At 33.2% G+C, this 19852-nt stretch overlaps 1 protein-coding gene across 1 annotated transcript; it reads left to right on the top strand.

Moving 5' to 3' along the window:
• Positions 1-1235: 1235 nt before the first annotated feature.
• On the top strand, positions 1236-18712 carry slc66a1 (solute carrier family 66 member 1). The gene is made up of 9 exons (XM_056464442.1): positions 1236-1311; positions 4887-4951; positions 5104-5275; positions 9340-9469; positions 9679-9766; positions 11552-11706; positions 11819-11911; positions 15206-15391; positions 18320-18712. The coding sequence occupies exons 3-9, from the start codon at positions 5106-5108 to the stop codon at positions 18404-18406; spliced, it is 909 nt and encodes a 302-aa protein (XP_056320417.1). The 5' UTR covers positions 1236-1311; positions 4887-4951; positions 5104-5105; the 3' UTR covers positions 18407-18712.
• The last annotated feature ends 1140 nt before the right edge of the window (positions 18713-19852 follow it).

Consider the following 19852-nt stretch of genomic DNA (forward strand, 5'->3'; position numbering starts at 1 on the left):
TTCCTTTAAGATTTTGAGTGTGTAAATTTCCTTCTGTAAACATTAAAACTCAATTCTTGTTTAGTTCTATCCATTGCGAAGAGCTTAATTTGGACAGCTTTGATGGCAATATGCTCAAGTTATTTTTTTTTAAACCCTCAAATTTAAGATTTTCTAATAGTATCTTAGCTAAATATTGTCTTATTCTAACAGAAAAAGACTTATGATTGGTTATGTGGTCCAGGGTCAAATTTACACATTTCCTGCGCCGTTTTTCAAAACATTTCATCTTGTTCAAATTGGTCCAGATTTGGAAATCCCATGTTTTGCTATCCAGGATTAACCGATCTGTCTGTCTTTTATGACCGTTTTTTTAAAGGAACATTGGGTTGGATCGCTGTGATCCAAATACCAAATTTCAGGATTACCAAATCCTGTTTACCTTACCAGAGACTTACTGGTCTAACTACTGGTTTAGCACCAGTGGCCACAAACAGCCATTGTTTGTTTTAATGGTAAGAAACAGAAACACTGCAATCGACAAACATTTGGCATTTTTTTAGTTAGTTCTGATTAGGCATGGGACGATAACTGTTTTCAAGGTTTACCGCGTTTTGGAAAAGTCAAGGTTTTAAAACCGCCAAAATCTTCAGCTATATCAGTAACCATTAAGTCTATGATCATTCACTTAAAAAATACAACTTTTTTTGAATTATGTGGTTTATTTTGTTAGAAAAATTAATCTGTCCTTCTGGTGGGCTAAGGATAATCCTGTTTTTTTTATTTATTTATTTATTTATTTTTATCAAATAGATCCCAATCTGAGTTTAAAGAATAACCCATCTAAATCCCTGTTACCTTTGAAAAACCCATTTCCAAGATTTGATCCATTCAGTGATTCAAAATCCCACTTTTGAAGAACTGGGCCCAGATTACTTAATGGCAGGGGGATTATTATAGCTACCAACCATCTTCACCGAATTGCTTGTGTTTTGTTTCTTGTGCAATAACGGCTTTTGTACTTTTTGAAATGATGACAAAAGGAATTTATAGTAGAAAATACTTAACTGGGGCATGAACTGTGACTCCAAGTTCCCTTATTGTCAATCTCTCACACTTATGGCGCCCCGTACAGTCGTGCTATCCGACATCACTGTTCTATTTGTGCATATAATGTTTTCTTCGGCAGCCTAGAGACTGTTGAGAAATCACTACGTCACCGCGCGTCATGATTTCGCTGAATGAGCATTAGTGAAGTGAAGCGTGACGATCAGCTGATATGAGGAACTGCTGCTGCTGGTGTCTGGAGGCGACGGAACCAAACTGCCTCAGGTAAAAAGTTTATATTGTTATTTATACATTGTTTATTTATATTATTATGCGGGTCAAAGCTCTGTATTCGGCTGTAAATCAACTATATGCTGTTTAACAGAAACGATATTTGTTTAACACAAAAACATGAACTTCACACCGGTTTGTGAAAATGTGAGACATTTGATAGTTGTACTTGTTGACCCTGTGAAAGTAAATGCACTAGGGAAATATTTTTAAAGTATTGGTTTTATATTAATTAATTGTAAAGTGTGATAGTTTTGTTTCATATTATAAAAAGAGGATTTATATATTTGTTTACATGCGTATGTATTTTATTATTTAGTTTCCTTGAATGATGTTTGCGAAAAGGACACAATCAGTGAAGACAGTGAAGCGATTGAAACTGATGAACATGTTGAATTAATCAAATGTAATTGATGAACCGATTCACAAAATGGATCTGACTCATTCGTAAACGAATCGCACTGAATTCCCTTCTCGAGTTAGTAAACGGAGGAAACAGTTTTTTTCGTGTACAAATCATCAGGAACATACAGCACAATATAAAAAGATGAACATAATAAAAATAATACAACAATGGCAAAAAAATAATAATAATAATAATAAAATCCACAAAGCATAATGTACAGCATTTCTACATCTAATGATTTTAAGAAATATCGGGAATAAAAAAAGCTATTTTAATGATTGATGCGTATCTCAAATTTTTTGCTTCTCAGCAATTTCACAGTAGAAATAAAGTTGATTTCTTTATTTCTACTGTGAAATTGTTGCGAATCAAAAGATCTGAGATGCGTATCAATCATTAAAATAGTTTGATTCTCCTGTTAGTCGCTACAAACAGTTGTTAATGTGGGAGATGGCAAATTTCTGTTTGTGTATGTGAAATTTTGCCAATAAAATAAAAAGATTAACAATATATCCAAGCCCTTTGTTGGATTTGTTTTCATAATAAAAGATATCTTTTAAAGTAAAATAATAACCAAGTTTTGTCATTTAAAAAATATATTTGCCAAGATCCTTACAGAAACTGTTTACAACATTGCATTAAAAAAATAAATGACACAATCTCTCTTTATCTGCATAACAGAAACTACAGATGTCCTCCATTTCAATGTCATTTAATAATAAAGATTTTACTGGGTAAATTGTATGTAGTATTTTAAATTAATTTGCTTAATTTTATTGTTAATTGTTAATATTTTTTCAGTCAACTCAACACCTTCTAAATGTAATTTTGGGTTTACAACATATTAAAACAAGAATCATCATCAGAAACTCATAAACATTAATTATTAAGTTCTATAATACAAAACTATAGGTATTGTTAACTAAAAATGTAAGGCATTTTAAAAAACATTTGGTAAGCATTTTCTGATAGTTTCATTATTGATATTTGCATTGATGTTTGCTTTCCACTTTGCATATGCAGGACTTTTGCCAGCTCAAATGCAAAGTGTTCATGCAGAAATTTTAGTAAAACTAATTAAATATTGTGCATATCCCGTTACAATACTTTTGCATTCTTCTATTTCTATTTTAAAATTAAGTAAATTAAATGAACTTTTAAGTGGTTACAAAAGTATTGTGTGAAAACTGGAGAAATTATGTTTTATATTGTACATGGGAGAATGTATTTCTGTAACATTTTTGTAAAAAGTTTGGCAAAAAAATTGATCTTTTGATTTGTATTAAAGTATTTTTATGCTTTATTGGAAATGGAAAAGGTGCATTTACACAAAATAATCTTTTTTTAACCATTGTTTAAAAATGTATTTGATGTTTTGTATTTACAGAAAATAAATTGACGTGTTTTGGGTATAGTAAAATGCCTTTAAATAGTTCTTGTAGGAACATATTTGACACTGTTAAGGTACAAGGTGTCTTGTCACTGTAGTGGTCCCTTCATGGATCAGATTTGTACCTTTGATGAAGGTACAATATTATATCTGCAGGTTTTAAAAACCAAAGGTACATTTTGGTTTCCCATTGTTCAAATCATGCACTTAAAGGTACAAACTGCAATGATACAAATTAGATTCTTTGTCTTAAGGTACAATTCTGTTCCATAAAAGGTTTTGATCCAGTGACAAGGGTTTGTACCTTCTTTGGTACAACATTGTACCTTTTTTTTTTCTGAGAATCAGGGATATATTGAATAACTAAATAAATTCTCTAAACAGTATATTGGGAAATTGTAGACATGAATTGTTATGAATATTAAAAAACGTTTAAAAGAGGATTTATGTCTCTGTTAAACCAATTTACTAAGAGTAAAGATTTATTTAAAGAGGTTAATTTTCATTATTCCAAATAGGGTATATGCAGAAGTATGCAGAAGGATTTTTAATTTGTCAGTAACCTGAGTCAAATGCTTCCAGTGAACTGTATGCCGTTACGAAATTGCCAGTTTAAAATTTTTACTGTTTACTTTAAAAATCACAGATCTTCACAGATATCGATATAAAGTGGGTCACCGAATGTACAAGAAGCACTGAATTAAATAAAAATTTTCCACCGCCATGTCTTTAAAACATGTACATTTATTTACCCCAGTATTTTCAGTGGAGTTTCTGCGCTAATCCTGACAGGCGTGTGTGTGTAAACGCCTTTTCAAAGGAGGTGTGAGGAGAAAAATTGTAGGAATAGTAAACAGAAGAAACGTTTACTACTTTTCCTTGTTTCATGACGTCATTAATAAGTATATTACACGAAATTGATATAACAGTAAAATAAAAGTTTCTTTTAAGAGATAAGCATGTGTGTTGGTAAATTCTGATTGTATTTTATTAAACCTAAAACATTTTTCGGCTGATCATTTTATCCAACTTGACTTACAAATAAGAAAGATGGAAGTAATCGAAGCAACAATAGAACAAAAGTATATTCCTATTTAATTCCTAAACAGTCTGATCAATACACTGTAATATTAGTGTTTAATCAAGAAAAGACGTGAACAGAATGGAGATATATAAATTCATGTCTCTATTCTGTTTATGTATATTATAGTTAATGTATTTTCTTATATATATACAAGGCTAAAAAAATTTTTTTTAGTAAAAATATAGAATAATCAGGGGAAGCAGGTAATTTAATTGTCTGTGACTGGAAACATCATGAACAAAACCTAATACATATCTGTTTTTGTTATATACGTGGCCCTGAAGTAACATTTTAGACGTTTGCAATGGCCACGTGACGTATTTACGTTATGATCTGAATCATTCTTCAAAACCGACTCACTTGAACGAACTGTTCTAAAGAATCGATAATAAAACTGGGATAGCTTTAAACCATAGATATTTCCATTAGATGTCGCCTACGATGTTGTTGTCTATTGGAATGAATGCGTCAATAGAGCCGCCATTTTAGTGTAGGGTAACGCTTCTTTGAAACGAATGTAGGGTCAAGGTGTAGTGGAGATTTGACCATCCGGAGCGGTGATATATACGCATAAATATGGCTTTGAACCACTAGCTAGTTCGCTTCCGCACGATGACGTCTCGCCTCAAGCATCCAATCAGAGCGCTAAACGGTGACCTCGTTGTTTTGACTGTGGTTTTCCTCACTAGGTGTCCGCGGTAAGATCGACAAACCTCTACTATTCTACCTCAACTGCCGAAAATAAACACCACAGGTAACTTATTAAATACATTAGTGTTTATTAAACAGTTGTATTGTCGTTAACTTTATTCGTTTCAACAGTACTACTGCCCCGACATGTTTTCTGAAGATGCCACCTGGCGTGTTTTCTTAATTCCTCATACTTCATCCTTGTTGTTTTGTTAGTGATGTCGGATGGTTTTGAGCTCGGCGGTGGTGGAAACTTCAGCTCTCTGTGTCCTAATGGCATAGCGTGGATCTGGTATGGACTGGGTGAATGTGCTCAGGATGGCAGAGATGTTGCGAGTGTGATTCTCGGACTCCTGTCAATAGTCTGCTTCATGGTGTCCTCAATACCGTGAGTAGACCAAGGCTGTTTCTCTGTGTGCGGTTTATATTTTTCATGTGTGGCCCTAGACCACAAAACCAGTCTTGAGTAAAATACTTTGATACTGATACTGTAAAACATATAAATGGCATTGTGGTAAAGTTGGTCTTATATTCGCACATTCTGACTCATATTCTTCGTAAATTCCAAATAGTTAAATTATATTAGCAGCCAACGACTATCGAAGTTCAGCATAGTTCACAGAAATAAATAGAGCTAATGTTGTTTTCAAGTCATACTTGCATGTGATTTCAGACCGAATATTCAAAGTACTATGGTTAACAATATAGGGAGCGTATTACCAGTTGTCACTGAAGGAATGTGTGAATACAAAACCAACTTTGAATCAATAAGTAGCTTTCAATTGATGTATGGTGTGTTGTAATGGCACAATATTTGGTTGAGATATAACTATTTAAATATCTGGAGTGAGTAAAAAAGAAACCGATATTGAAAGTTGTCCAAATTAAGTTCTTAGCAATGTACATTATTAATCAAATATGAGTTTTGATTTACTTGGGAAATTGACTAGAAATATTAATAGTTCAATCTTTTTTTTTGCCATAAAATTCAATAGTTTTGACTTATAAAATTTATTTATTAATTTAGATTATTATTTTTTGCCATTAGTGTACCCATACAGTATAAGACTGAAAATATGAAGTGTAAGACCAATTTGTTTAAAAAATATTCAAAATAAAACATTTTTCACAACATAAATCACCTTTTTTTAAGTATACCATAAAATATTTCAGATTTTCATTTAACATGCTTCTTGTGTTTTGTTTGTTTGTTTTTTTTTTACAATTAAACTAAAATCAAGTGTAGTAAGATACAGGATTATGTTCGTTTGATATTTTTTTTAGTAAACAAACAATGCTCTGTGTGTAAACCATTATTTAAAACAGTCATTTTAAGGACATTAACAGTCATTAGTTAAAACAGTACAAACATGATTAACCGTTTGGTAGAAGTGCAGTCAAAGGGTTAAAATGATAGTTTGGTTATAAAATTTGTTAGATAGTTAAAAAAATTCCCTCATTTACTCACACTTAAGTCAAGTGGTACTAATCTATTATGAGTTTCTTTCTTCTGTTGAACACAAAACCAGATATTTTGAAGAATGTTGGGGGAAAACACCATTAACATCCACAGTAGGAACAAAAAAAATTACAGAAGTAAATGGCTGCCCACCCTAAAAATCTTCAGAATATCTGTTTTTGTGTTCAACAAATGAAAGAAACTCAAACAGGGCTGGAATAAGTGGAGGATGAGTAAATGATTTCAGAAATGTCATTTTGTGTGAATTATCTCTTTAACCTGAACAAAAGTGATGGTGAGGATATTTTATAATTTTACTGAATATTTATGTTTGAAGTTAACTTCTTCATGTGTGACCCTATACCACAAAACCAGTACATGTGATTTCAGACCGAATATTCAAACCACCATGGTAAACAATTTATGGCGTGTGTCACAAGTTGTCACTGAACGAATGGGAGAATGGAAACCCAACTTTACCTCAATATAAATGGCTTTCAAGTGATGTATGGTGTGTTATAATGAGACAATACGTGGCTGGGATATAACTGTTTGAACATCTGGTGTGGGTTAAAAAAGAAACAGATATTGCAAGTTGTCTAAATTAAGTTCTTAGCAATGTACATTATTGATCAAATATGAGTTTTGATATATTTACAGTAGGAAATTGATTAGAAATATTCATGCTTTAATCTTTTTTTGCCATAAAAGAAAAATCAATCATTTTGACTCAATTTTTTTTTATCTGTCACCATTAATATACCCGTACAACATAAGACTGGACTTTTGTGGTCCAGGGTCACATATTAGAAATGATATCATGTTAATGTAGATACACGTTTGGACTGCAATTCATAAACTTAAGGTCACCTAAGAATTGATACTTTTAGCAAGGATGCATTAAAGTGATACTTTGGTTATAAAATTAGTTAGTTGTAAAACTCACACTTAATTCATTTACTCACACTTAAATCAAGTGGTACTAATCTATTATGAGTTTCTTTTTTTTCTGTTAAACACAAAACCAGATATTTTAAAGAATGTTGGGGGAAAACACCACTGACATTCAATAATTAACAACAAATGCTACGGAAGCCAGTGGCTGTTTTTTCTAACACTTCTCACAATATATTATTTTGTGTTCAACAAATAAAAGAATCTCAAACAGGCCTGAAACAAGTGAGGATGAGTAAATGAATATTGAATATTTATTCTGAATATTTATGTTTGAAGCTAGCTTTTTTTCATGTGTGACCCTGGACCACAAAACCAGTCATTAGTAAAAAATTTAGATTTTGAAATATTATACAGCAAATAAAAGCTGAATAAATTATATTCACACATTCTGACTTTCTCAATAATAATATCATTTCAGAAAATAAAATTGCAAATTCTAAATAGTGAAATTATATTAGCAGCAATTGACTATCAAAGTACAACATTATTCACTTGTCCAATGTTCACAATGTACAACAGTCAAATTAAATAGAGCTAATGTATTTTGAAGTCATACTTACATGTGATTTCAGACCGAATATTCAAAGTACTATGGTAAACAATATAGGGAGCGTGTCACAAGTTGTCACTGAACAAATGTACGAATATAAAACCAACTTTACCTCAATATAAAAGGCTTTCAATTGATGTATGGTGTGTTATAATGAGACAATATGTATGCGAGATATAACTATTTGAACATCTAGAATCTGATGTGATTAAAAAACAAAGCAAGATACTGAGAAAATTACCTTTAAAGTTGTCCAAATTAAGTTCTTAGCAATCTACATTATTAATCAAATATGAGTTTTGATATATTTGCAGTAGGAAATTGGCAAAAAAAAAAATCACTCATTTTGATTCAATTTTATTATCTGTTGCCATTTAATATACACGTACAGCATAAGACTGGACATTTGTGGTCCAGGGTCACATATTAGAAATGATAAAATTAATTAAATAATATTATTAATTTAGATACACTTTTACACCGCTATTCATAAATTTGAGGTCACTAAGAATTTATAAATTAAGCAAGGATGCATTAAAACAGGGGTGTCAAACTCAGTTACAGGAGGGCCGCTGCCCTGCACAGTTTAGTTCCAACCCTGCTCCAACACACCTACCTGTAGGTGTCAAACAAGCTTAAAGAACTCAACTAGTTTAATCAGGGGTGTTTAATTAGAGTTGGAACTAAACCGTGCAGAGCTGCGGCCATCCAGGAACTGAGTTTGACACGTGCATCAAAAGGATAGCTTGTCAAGAAAATCAAATTTCCTTATATACTCACTCACTTCTGTTGAACATAAAATAAGATATTCAGACAGTTAGGGGAAAACACTAGTAACATTCATAGTGGTAACAACAAATACTATGTAAGTAAATGGCTGTTTCCCCCCCTTACATTCTTCAGAATATCTGTTTTTGTGTTCAACAAATGAAAGAAACTCAAACAGGGCTGGAATAAGTGGAGGATGAGTAAACGATTGCTGAAATGTCATTTTGTGTGAATTATCTCTTTAAACTAAACAAAAGTGATGGTGAGGATATTTTATAATTTTAATGAATATTTATGTTTGAAGTTAATTCTGCTTTTTTTTTTTTAAACTTTATACTAATCAAGGGATCCTTGCGATTAATGTAACAGTTCTCACAAAACATTAAGCAATTTTGAACATTTATAATAAGAAGCTTATTTATGGTTCGCTGCATGTAATTATACATAAGCAAGTGTAGTTACTATAGTGTGTAACAACTAAAACACATTTAATTTGCTGTTACCAGATTCTTTCATAACTGGTGTTTTAAAACTGCTGTCACAATAATATTTAAACATATTTCTTATATTTTTGATTAACTAAATGCATAAAACAAATTTAGTTTCAAACTTTACAAAATAATTGACACAACTACTATAAATATAATTGATAATGTGTATGTGAAGTGAGATATTTTGGCACACGTAAGTAATTGGATCTTTCTGACTGTTACTGTAGGCAATACTACAGTTCCTGCAAGACAGGAAACATGGACAGCGCTCTGTCGATTTGGTTCCTCTTATTCTGGCTGGCGGGTGATTCATGCAATCTTATAGGGTCATTTTTGGCTGATCAACTTCCTCTACAGGTACAGTAACAGTACAGTAACACATTCTTCATGTTTGTCACATTGGATAATGTCTGCTAAATTAATCAAATGTATTCAATGTTTTAATTGAATGATCCTAGTTTTGATGTAGTATAAAGTGAGACTGGATTTATATTTATTTTTAAATAGTTAATTATTATTTATTTATTTAGTTAATTATTAATTATTATCTCTTGTTTTTCCTTCAGAAATATACCGCGGTGTACTACGTTGTGGCAGACCTGTTAATGCTGGCCATGTACATGTACTATAAACTAAAGAATAAAAGATCATCGGGTGAGTTGGAAATTATACCTCGCTTGTGAACTGTAATTTAGGCTAAATATGTCTTAAGTAAGGGATTTGTTGCTTTTAAGGCATACATGGGTCAAAGATGAGATCTTCCATTTTGGTCTCTGAATCAAATTAAACTTAGAAAGTAGAAATTATTAAATACAAGTAAAGGAGGTAAATTACTTTGTATAAATATGGGTGTAATAATGTTTCATTTTCATTCAGCATAACAGATATTTTTATGAAAAAAATAAAACAAAAAACATTCTGAATTTGAACTTTAAGCATTTAAAATAAATATATTTTTTTAAAGAAACCTTGCTGAACCTAGTAAATTAAAGGAAAAGTATAAATATTTAAAATGATCTCCTTAAATTATTTTTTTTCTATACAGAAACTATTGTTTTACTCACATTTTGCGGGACTCCCACAAGTCATGGGATTTTAAAAGGTCTTTTTCAGACATTCAAAGTCAGAGGATTTTTACAATTTTTTGTCCAGGTCATTGTTTTTGTAATTTTACTTTCAATTTATCAAAATAATTTTTTTAATGCCATGATATCTTGTTGTTTCACATGTTTTGCCTATTGTTATGGCTATAATTCACTGCCATTTTAATATTTTCACGATTGTCAACCAGCAATCAAATGCATTTAGCTGGCTATAACTTTTTTCTGCTCAGTGCTCAATCAGTCCCTTCTGGAAATTGTGCATAACATTTTTTGCAGCCTAAAATGACTGATTTTGTCAATGACTTTCCTCAAAATTTAACTTGAGTTGTTTTGCCATGAATCGATACGCAAATTTGCACTGTGTATATATGGTGTTATTAAATATAAAACAATGCAGATGGCGCAGCAGGAATTTGACAATTTTTTTTACGGCTGGCCAAAATCTGCAGGAAATCTGCACCAATTATAAAAACGGCAAGCTCCTCTAAATTTTGGCCATTGTTCTTGATTTTCATTAAGACAACAGTTGCCTGTTTTTATATTCACTACCGGTCCCTGATATTCAGTTATTCAGCCATTAAAATCAGGGAATTAAACATGTTGCTTAGAGTGGGAACTCTGCTTTTAGTGAGTGTCTTTTGTAAATCAGTAAAATATATGATAGACTTTTTATTGTTTTTCACATTGATAATTAAACACGTGAAAATTTAAACCTGCTGTTTAACCTACACCATTTCATCGGTTTTGCGGAAAATGTCATTAGGCAGTGTTGGCATATAACAGTGTTTATTTTTATTTAAGTTTTTATGAATTGTTATATGCTTTTGTCAAGTTTGATCAGTTTTAGGTTTTTTAATTTGATATGATTTTAAATCTGTTACTACTACTATTATTTTATGTGTTTTTAATTATTTATTTTTTATTATTTCATTTTTTTCTTTGCATTTATCCTCGTATGCATCTTTTACTGTTGCACATTTGTTGTGTCTGTAAAGTGCCCTAAGATGCTACTTTTAAAGGCGCTATATAAAAATAAAGTCTATTATTAATATTTTGTGTATGTATATATTTTAGCCAAAGCAATATTTATAATTTCCTTTGAAAATTCAGATTGTAAATAATTTTTCAAAATCGGATATGCATATTTCAGATTCATTTCAATTCTTCCAAGCAGTCTGTGATGATTTAACAGCATGATTAAGAGTAAGAAAGCAGATGAGTGCCTCATACAGTAATGAAGAGAAGAGATGGACAACTCTCAGCTCTACATTCACAGTCTCTTATAAGAATGTGCTGCTGCCTTGCTAATTCATGGAAGTGTTTTTCTCCTCTGCAGAGCGTGCACTGCTGAATGCACTCAGCGTGCTGTGTCTTTTAGGAATGACATCCTCACTTCTCAGTATCCCTCATTGGTCTCTAGAGGATCAGACACACACAGGATTCAGGGGTCGAGCACTGCTGGCCCTGGAGGAGGACAATGGTGCAGTGCAGGTAATGGAGGGACTTATTCATTCCAGTTGCAGATGATTTATTTATTTATTTATTTATTTATTTATTTATGTGGTTTTAATGTTATTTTGGTTTGCTGCTTGATGTTTTTCAGCCATTCAAAACAAGAGAGATTATAGGCTTTGTTATCGGCTCTATATCTTCAGTACTGTATTTATGCTCCAGACTGCCACAGATTTACACCAATGTAAGTATTTCTGCATATATGTGTGTTGATAGATGTTGATCTAAACAGTTTCAGAACATATCTGGGGTCAATCACATAAAAAATAACATAAGACGACAAAAATCATACTTGTAGTGCTTAAAGTTCAAGAAAATGGCATTATAAATCAAATGAATTATTATTAACTATCAAAGAGTACCTGACAGCTATAGTATAATGTATCATATGGCAATTTATTCATTCATTCATTCAATTTCTTTTTGGCCTAGTCCCTGTATTAATCTGGGATCGCCACAGTGGAATGAACCGCAAACTTATCCATCATATGTTTTACACAGATACCCTCCAGCTGCAACCCATCACTGGGAAACACCTATACACTCATTCACACTCATACACTATGGACAATTTAGCTTATGTAATTCACCTATAGCGCATGTCTTTAGAATGTGGGGGAAACTGGAGCACTTGGAGGAAACCCACACCAACACAGGGAAAACATGCAAACTGACCTATCTGAGGCTCGAACCAGCGACCTTATGCCACCCTATGGCAATTTAATTATTTTAAAATGGATCATTTTACATGCTATATCAATAATAATATGGTGCCATGTAAATAATGTTGGTAGATTTTATACAAATTTTTCAAATATATATTTATTGAACATTTTTTTAATGCAAAAACATGTCAGAAATTTCCTTTAAGTAATAAGATAATGTCCATCCGTTATGTAATTTGAATCCAGACCACTACATGAAAAAGTATAATAAAAAAATATTAAATTAAATTATAATTAAATAAACAAACAAAAAAGGATATAAAATATGAAGCTATAAAAAAAAGGCATATTACATTTCTTTTGTCCAGGCTGAGTCCAACAGACAAGCTTTTAGTCTTAAAGACTTTCCTAGATAATCAAAGAAAGGATTCCAGGTCTGATAAAACAGAAAAGGTTTGTTCTTCATTGTGTACGTTTACATGGACACCAATAATCTGATTTAATACGATTAAGACAATACTCTGATTAAGAATCTACTATGTAAACAGCGATTTTTGATTAATTTAATCTGATTAAGGTCATAATCGAACTTAACAGGAATCTATTTAATACATGTGGAGTCTGCCGATTATAGTCGCATTATTGAAGTGCAGTACAGACATGCAAACACCGCAACCAAACTATTACTGTCATGTAGGATTTACGCTGCATTTTATGACAGGATAGTCTATACACACATGGATGTTTGACACTATTCTCTACCGAGTCAGTAAAGGAGCACAGACACCTGCATCACGAAATGCGGAGGGTTTATTTCCCGTACAGTGTGCGGTATCAAAAATTCTATTCCAAAACAACACTCCTCCAGCAGTTCATACTTGCATCCAATATCTCATTTGTCATGTGGGGCATGCATGAAATGTTCCTGAAATTTAAGAATGAATTAAGAATGAAACACTCGAAATTACATGAAACTCTGGAGGAAACGTGGATAGCTCAGTGACGCAATGACGTTGATCAAATTATGTGCTATAACATGTAAAACCGGATCTTGAAAGGAACATTGAAAAGTGTAAACACCTTAATCATATTATTCTGTCTTATTCAGATTAAGGTCAATAATTCGATTACTGATGTCCATGTAAACCAGAGATTCCCAAACTAAGGCCCACGGGCCAAAATTTGCCCATGGTAACCTTTGATTTGGCCCACCATCCTTCTGAGAAGAAAGAAAGAATGATGGGGAAGCTTTAGAGTATGTCATTTCAACTCTAATGTAACCTTTTGTTTGTTTTATTGTTAAAAGCTAACTGGAATGAAATGTTTCAGTTAAATATTGTATATTGATCAGATTTAGTTGTAAGTGTACATACTGTCCCCTGATGGATAGAGGACAATGCAGTGACTTTGGTGAGCAAATCAAGGCAAAGGCAGATTCTGCTTGACTAGTCTATTCAGCATTGAACTCCACTGTTTACTGTTAAAACTGTTAGAAATCGCCATTAGTTAATACGACTTAAAGTAATATTTTGAAATAAATTAGGAAATTAACCATGGCAACTTTATATGTAATATAGTTTGGTATATTTACCTTTGGTCCACAGCTCATGATGATATTTGGTTTTGGCCCTTTATATAAAGACGTTCGGGCACCCCTGATGTAAGCGTAGTCACTGTTGGTAGACTGAATAAAATGATCTATTTAAAAGATTTAAATCATTACTAAAATTCAAACAAAAAGTGACGATGCACTACTGAATCACAAAAGCTATTCTAAACAAGTAGGTTTTGTGTTTTGCTTTAAACAGTGCCACATTCGTGATTTGTAGGAAAGGTATTCCACTGATTTAGATATTTTTTTCAGATGAGCATTGTAAAAAAGATTATACTGCTTTTTAGTTTCTAAAAAGAAGACATTTTGTATTTGGGACTATAAATTTGACTGCCATTGCTAGTTGTAAAAGTGCACACAGATCACTGCGAAGCAAAAAAATAAAAATGATTAAATGAATTAATAAAGTACATGGTTCAAAAAGAGCCTTGCACAACTACAAATCCACCATTTATGGTACTGCCTTGATGCTGACTAACATACACTGACAATCATTTTACTTGTACAGTTAAACATCACTTAAAAAACAAACCTGAGAATAATAGAAAATGCAAAAACGGGTCAAATGTAAACCATCTAGAAGAAAGATTTAAGTTAGAATTCAGATTTAATAATAACACAATGCGAATTTTCATTCATTAATTTTCCTTCGGCTTAGTCCCTTCAGCTGTCGCCACAGCGGAATGAACTGCCAACTAATCCGGCATTTGTTTTACACAGGGTATGCCCTTCCAGCCGCAACCCAGTTCCCATTTACTCTCACATTCACACACACACACACTCATACACTACGGTCAATTTAGTTTATCCAATTCACCTATAGCGCATGTCTTTGTACTGTGGGGGAAACAGGGGCACCCGGATGAAACCCACGCCAACACGGGGAGAACATGCAAACTCCACACAGAAATGCCAACTGACCCAGCCGGGACTCAAACCAGCGACATTCTTGCTTTGAGGCGACAGTGCTAACTACTGAGCCACGGTGCCGCTCCAGGTTTTAATTTGTCAATGCAAACTAAAGTGTCATATTTATGTAAATGATTTATTACTGAGTGCAACTTTCCTAATTGCTTTGGGGACTCGCATCTGTTATTGATGAATGCTTTTAATGCAGCGGCAGTTATTTTACATTTGCATGCAGCACTCATTTACTGATTTTGCTTCTTGGTGTGTTTGAAATATTTCTTGTTGCCTGCAGTTTCAGAGGAAGTCAACAGAGGGCTTGTCGTATTTCCTGTTCGCTCTGGTGATTCTGGGAAACACCACATACGGCGTGAGTGTCCTGCTGAAGAACCCTGATCCAGGACAGGGAGAGGCCAGTTACATGGTTCACCACCTGCCCTGGCTCATCGGCAGCCTGGGAACACTCTCACTAGACCTGGTCGTATCCTTTAAAGGCACGTTGCAGATATCTCATCTGTTCCTTCTGGGTTTATACAGACATGAGAAATCAAATGTATATAGTAGATGCATATTTCTATATTTTTTTGCTAAGTTTAATATCTTCATATATAACTGTAATAATGGTAGCACAGAAAAATAATCATTTTTAATTCATTATGAAAATGTCTGGATAAAACTGCCATGGGAAAACATTTACAATTATAAATATGTATGTTTATAGGTTTTATTACATTATTTTTTGTTTGTTCAGTACACCAAGATAAACTGAATAATTTATTCCCTGAAAACAAGCTACAAAGCAATTATATTTTGAAGGAGAACATCGTCGTTTTAAAAACTGAACTGAACTGAAACTAAATTATTAAAAATAAACTTGCTGGACTTAATTTACATTCTGCGGCAAAATTATTTTAATTTTAGCGATCTGCTTGTGGTAGGTCAATTCATTTTTATGCTTTTGGTGAAGTAGCATTCAACCTAAGAGCCCTTTAGACTATGCGCTGGACCGTTAATCCATATTTCGCTGGTCTTTAAATAAATAATTATTTAGGCCTGTTTAATTATTCATTTATTATTTATGTACAATAATGGAGACATAAAATGAGATAGTAAAATATAATCAACAAAGAAAAGGTCAATGAAAGCTTATTTATTGACTGTCTGAAGCCTGGTTTATACTTCTGCGTCAGGTGATCGGCGTGACCCACGGCGCATGCAATGCGCGTAGCTGTGCATTTATACTTCTGCGCGCTGTGTGTGTTTCTCTGCAATAACACATCAGAAACGCTAGCTGGCAGTAGGTGTTTATGTTCTTCTGTGTTGAGTTTCTCCGCTGGTGTTTTGTTTTTTCTGAACACTACCTTTCTGAACCTGTTTATGTGGCTCAAACTCTCTCATTTTGAGGCTGGAAATCGGCGGACGTGCAACAGCTTTAATCATAATATAAGCACAAAACAACAGTGTCCATCCGGAGCTCCTTCATGGGACTCCACACTTGTAAACATTCGCTGCATCGGGTTTGCGTGGCTCTCACCTCCGCCCACACTTATCAGCGCTACCAGGCCGACCAATCACAGAACTTGCGCTACGCGGCGTTGCGACGTGTAGTTACATTTTTTTGAGTGGTGCGTGTCAGCGTCGCTGACGGCCAGGCAAGGGCAATGCGACCACGCGTAGGCAACGCTATAGCATAACATGTTTACAATGATAATAAAGCTTGTTAACAAGTTTTTAATGATTATCTTAATTTACAAATAGCAGGGTATTTACAGCTACTGTATATTTCTGTCAGTTCGCATCCTGTCCCTGACGGCATAGTCGCAAACTGCGGTTATACCTAAAAACATGTGTAGTGCTGCGGCGGTGAATCTTGCGGCGGTATTATTGCTTTTAAAGTGTCACCCACTGTATATGGAACAGAAATGAAAAAACTCTTGAAAAGTTTTGATTTAAATTAATTAATTTTTGTTTCATTCTTGAATCTATTGATTAAATGAATCTACGAATAGTTTTTTTTTTGCATTTATGACAAAAAAGTCTAAAAGCCTAAAATCTAAATCTTGATTAATTGAACATTTTGACTCTATTATGATTTATGAACGATTATTTATTTAATTTTCTGCCCTCACAGTTTTGCCCTGACAAGTTTTGTACAGTAAATATGTTCACATATTACAAGTGAGAGATTTCTGAATGATTTTAAAATAATTGAAGGAAATGCACACTATTTACTAACAATGATTATTTAATCAACATTAACTTTGAACAGCTGAAATTAAAACACAGATTGCCTACAACCAACAGTCACTTTGCCCTATGAAAAAGTCAAAATAAATAACTCACACTTTTGGAAACAAAATTAATAATTTTTAAAATGTTTTTCATATTAAAAGCAGAACATTAGCAGTATCTCTTCTAACTCTTGCATATCCTGTAAATAATATTTTAAACACTGCATTTCTTGCATCTTCTGTAAACAAATATTTTTATGTAAATAATAATTTTAATGTAATGGAAAACATGCCATCTCAAGGCATCTCTGGCGCAACTTCCAATCGTTGTCTATGTAGTGCAAAGTAGGGCTCAAGAATAGGTTCTTCTTGACCAGAGATCAGATGTGGCTGCAAAGTGGATATTGAAGTATAAATCAGCCTTAACAGAGGCGGGTAATTGAAAAAAAAAACCGACCTGGACAAATTAAATTGATTATAGGTTGTGAATGTCGATTTCACTTACCTTTTGATTAATTGCCCAGCTCTAGACAAGAATACCAATGTTTTTCTAACTTCATCACAGTTATAGTTAATAATAAAGAGTTAACATTTTTTGATAAATTCTCTAAATTACAATATTTTTATTGAAATTGAGACGAAATGTTACCAAACAATAAAATAAAATAAATATGAACATTTTATTCAAACCCACACCCAGCAAACTCGGTCCTGGAGGGTCCTGCATAGTTTATCTTTAACTTTCTTTAACACACCTGTCTGGAAGATTGTAGTATACCTGGAAAGAACTTGATTAGCAGGTTCAGGTGTGTTTAATTGGGGTTTAACTGAAACATGCAGACCCTGCAGGACCGAGTTTGGGCACCCCTGATCTAGAGAATAGTGTTATTTCAGTTTTTTTATTTTTAGTTGACCACAATAAACCTTCTTGTCCTCAAATCCTGCTTTAACTTAATCAGTTGATCAGTTCATGCAATTTAGCACCAACAGTTTGTTTTGAGAAGATGCAGTCAAAGGTCACATGACTAATGTTCTGAACACTATTCCATAAACATTTGAGCACTGCATGTTTGACCTCCTGCTTCATGAAGTTCACATATATTGACAAAAAGCCAGATTATCTGAATCACATGAACGCATTTCAGCTCTTTTTTTTGCCTTAACCCTTTTTTACTCAGATATCTGTGCAGTTTATGATGTACAGGAAATCTCCACGGCTTTCTGCAGATACAGAAGAAGAACGGGCTGCGCTTCTGCAAAACTGAACTACTCATTCCTGCTGTGACTGGATCAAAAGCTGATGGTTTTTGAGCATCACATTTCACAAAAGTGCACAAAAACCTTCATTTTATTTGCATTTTAGATCAATAGGTTTTATACCGAGCAGCATCAGTGATTCTAATTGTTATTTTTGTCTCATAGTAGTTGCTGTTCTTAAAGGGATAGTTCATCCAAAAACTATGTCATTTAATCATCATTTACTTGTTCAAAACCTATTGGACTTTGTTTCTACCTTTGAACACAAAAGAAGATATTTTGAAGAATGCTGGCACCCATTAACTTCAGTTGTAATTTTTCTCCTACTAAAGTTGACCAGCAACCAGCATTCTACAAAATATCTTCTTTTCTGTTCAACAAACTCATAAAGGTTTAAAACCACACGAGGGAGAGTAAATGAATGGAGGTTTAAAACTTTGTGAACTATCCCTTTAATTGTTACCAAAGGGATCATTTACACACTTGTACTGTACTTCAGAATTCACAAAGCTTTTATTTTTTCAACGCATGCAATCTTGTAAATTCGATGTAGAGTGGATTTAATGCTGCATACAGCAGACTTGACTGAGGAAGACTTGTGAAAATGAGCTTCTTCAATCTGTGTACTGTAATCTATTAAATATCAGTTGGTTTTGTAAAGATGTTTTTAATCTTTATATTGCGGCCTTGGTTATGCACTGCACCTGACCGTCAGTTTGTAACTTCTTTTATTGAAGTTCTTATTTTGAAGTCTTATTTGACTTTGTGCCTGTTTTCTTTTCTGTATCACAACACACACTAAAGATTTTTGTTTTCTGAGGCCAAACATGCTTGAAGTATTTCTTTATCTGTTGTTTGTGTGATGAAGATAGTCAGTTTGTTTCTGTTCTCTTTATATGTTTTCCCCCAAAGTTTCCTTCTGTTATCTGACGAGAGAGAAGGGAATAATTTCATCTAGCAGGAATTGATTGGTTTGTGAAAAGTGGCCATAAAAGTGCAGGAGCGGTAGCCACATTTGAGGACACGATTGTGGAGATTGAAGGTCAGCACTGCAAACAAACAAACAAAAAAAGACTAGTCTTCTTTCTAGTACATAACTAAATTCTTATTGTATTATTATATTGTTTTGTTTTCAGAGATAATGTCAAAGATTAAATAATTTTTCCATAATGAGTGGTGTAGATAAAATAATAATGTTTTCAATTTGAGATAAGTATTGCTAGATAGTTTAGCACGATGATTTAAAGGGCACCTATTTTACCTCTTTCAAGATTTAAGATCAGTCTTTTGTGTCTCCAGAATGTGTCTGTAAAGTTTCAGCTGAAAACACCCATCGGATTATTTATTAGACCTTTCAGAATATTGAATTTTCTGCTCTGAACACTATGTAGCTGTTTTTGTGGCCTGTGCCTTTAATGCTAATCCCCGCCCACCATTCCCACATGCCTGTTAGA

This window comes from Danio aesculapii, chromosome 8 (genome assembly GCF_903798145.1).
Source record: "Danio aesculapii chromosome 8, fDanAes4.1, whole genome shotgun sequence".
NCBI lineage: Eukaryota > Metazoa > Chordata > Actinopteri > Cypriniformes > Danionidae > Danio > Danio aesculapii.

Excerpts from the sequence above, each read along its gene's own strand:
- slc66a1 (XM_056464442.1), top strand. The coding sequence starts at position 5,106 with ATGTCGGATGGTTTTGAGCTCGGCGGTGGTGGAAACTTCAGCTCTCTG. Across the intron at positions 5,276-9,339 it reads TTCATGGTGTCCTCAATACC|GCAATACTACAGTTCCTGCA; the intron begins GTGAGTAGACCA and ends CTGTTACTGTAG. Across the intron at positions 15,392-18,319 it reads CACTCTCACTAGACCTGGTC|ATATCTGTGCAGTTTATGAT; the intron begins GTATCCTTTAAA and ends TTTTTTACTCAG.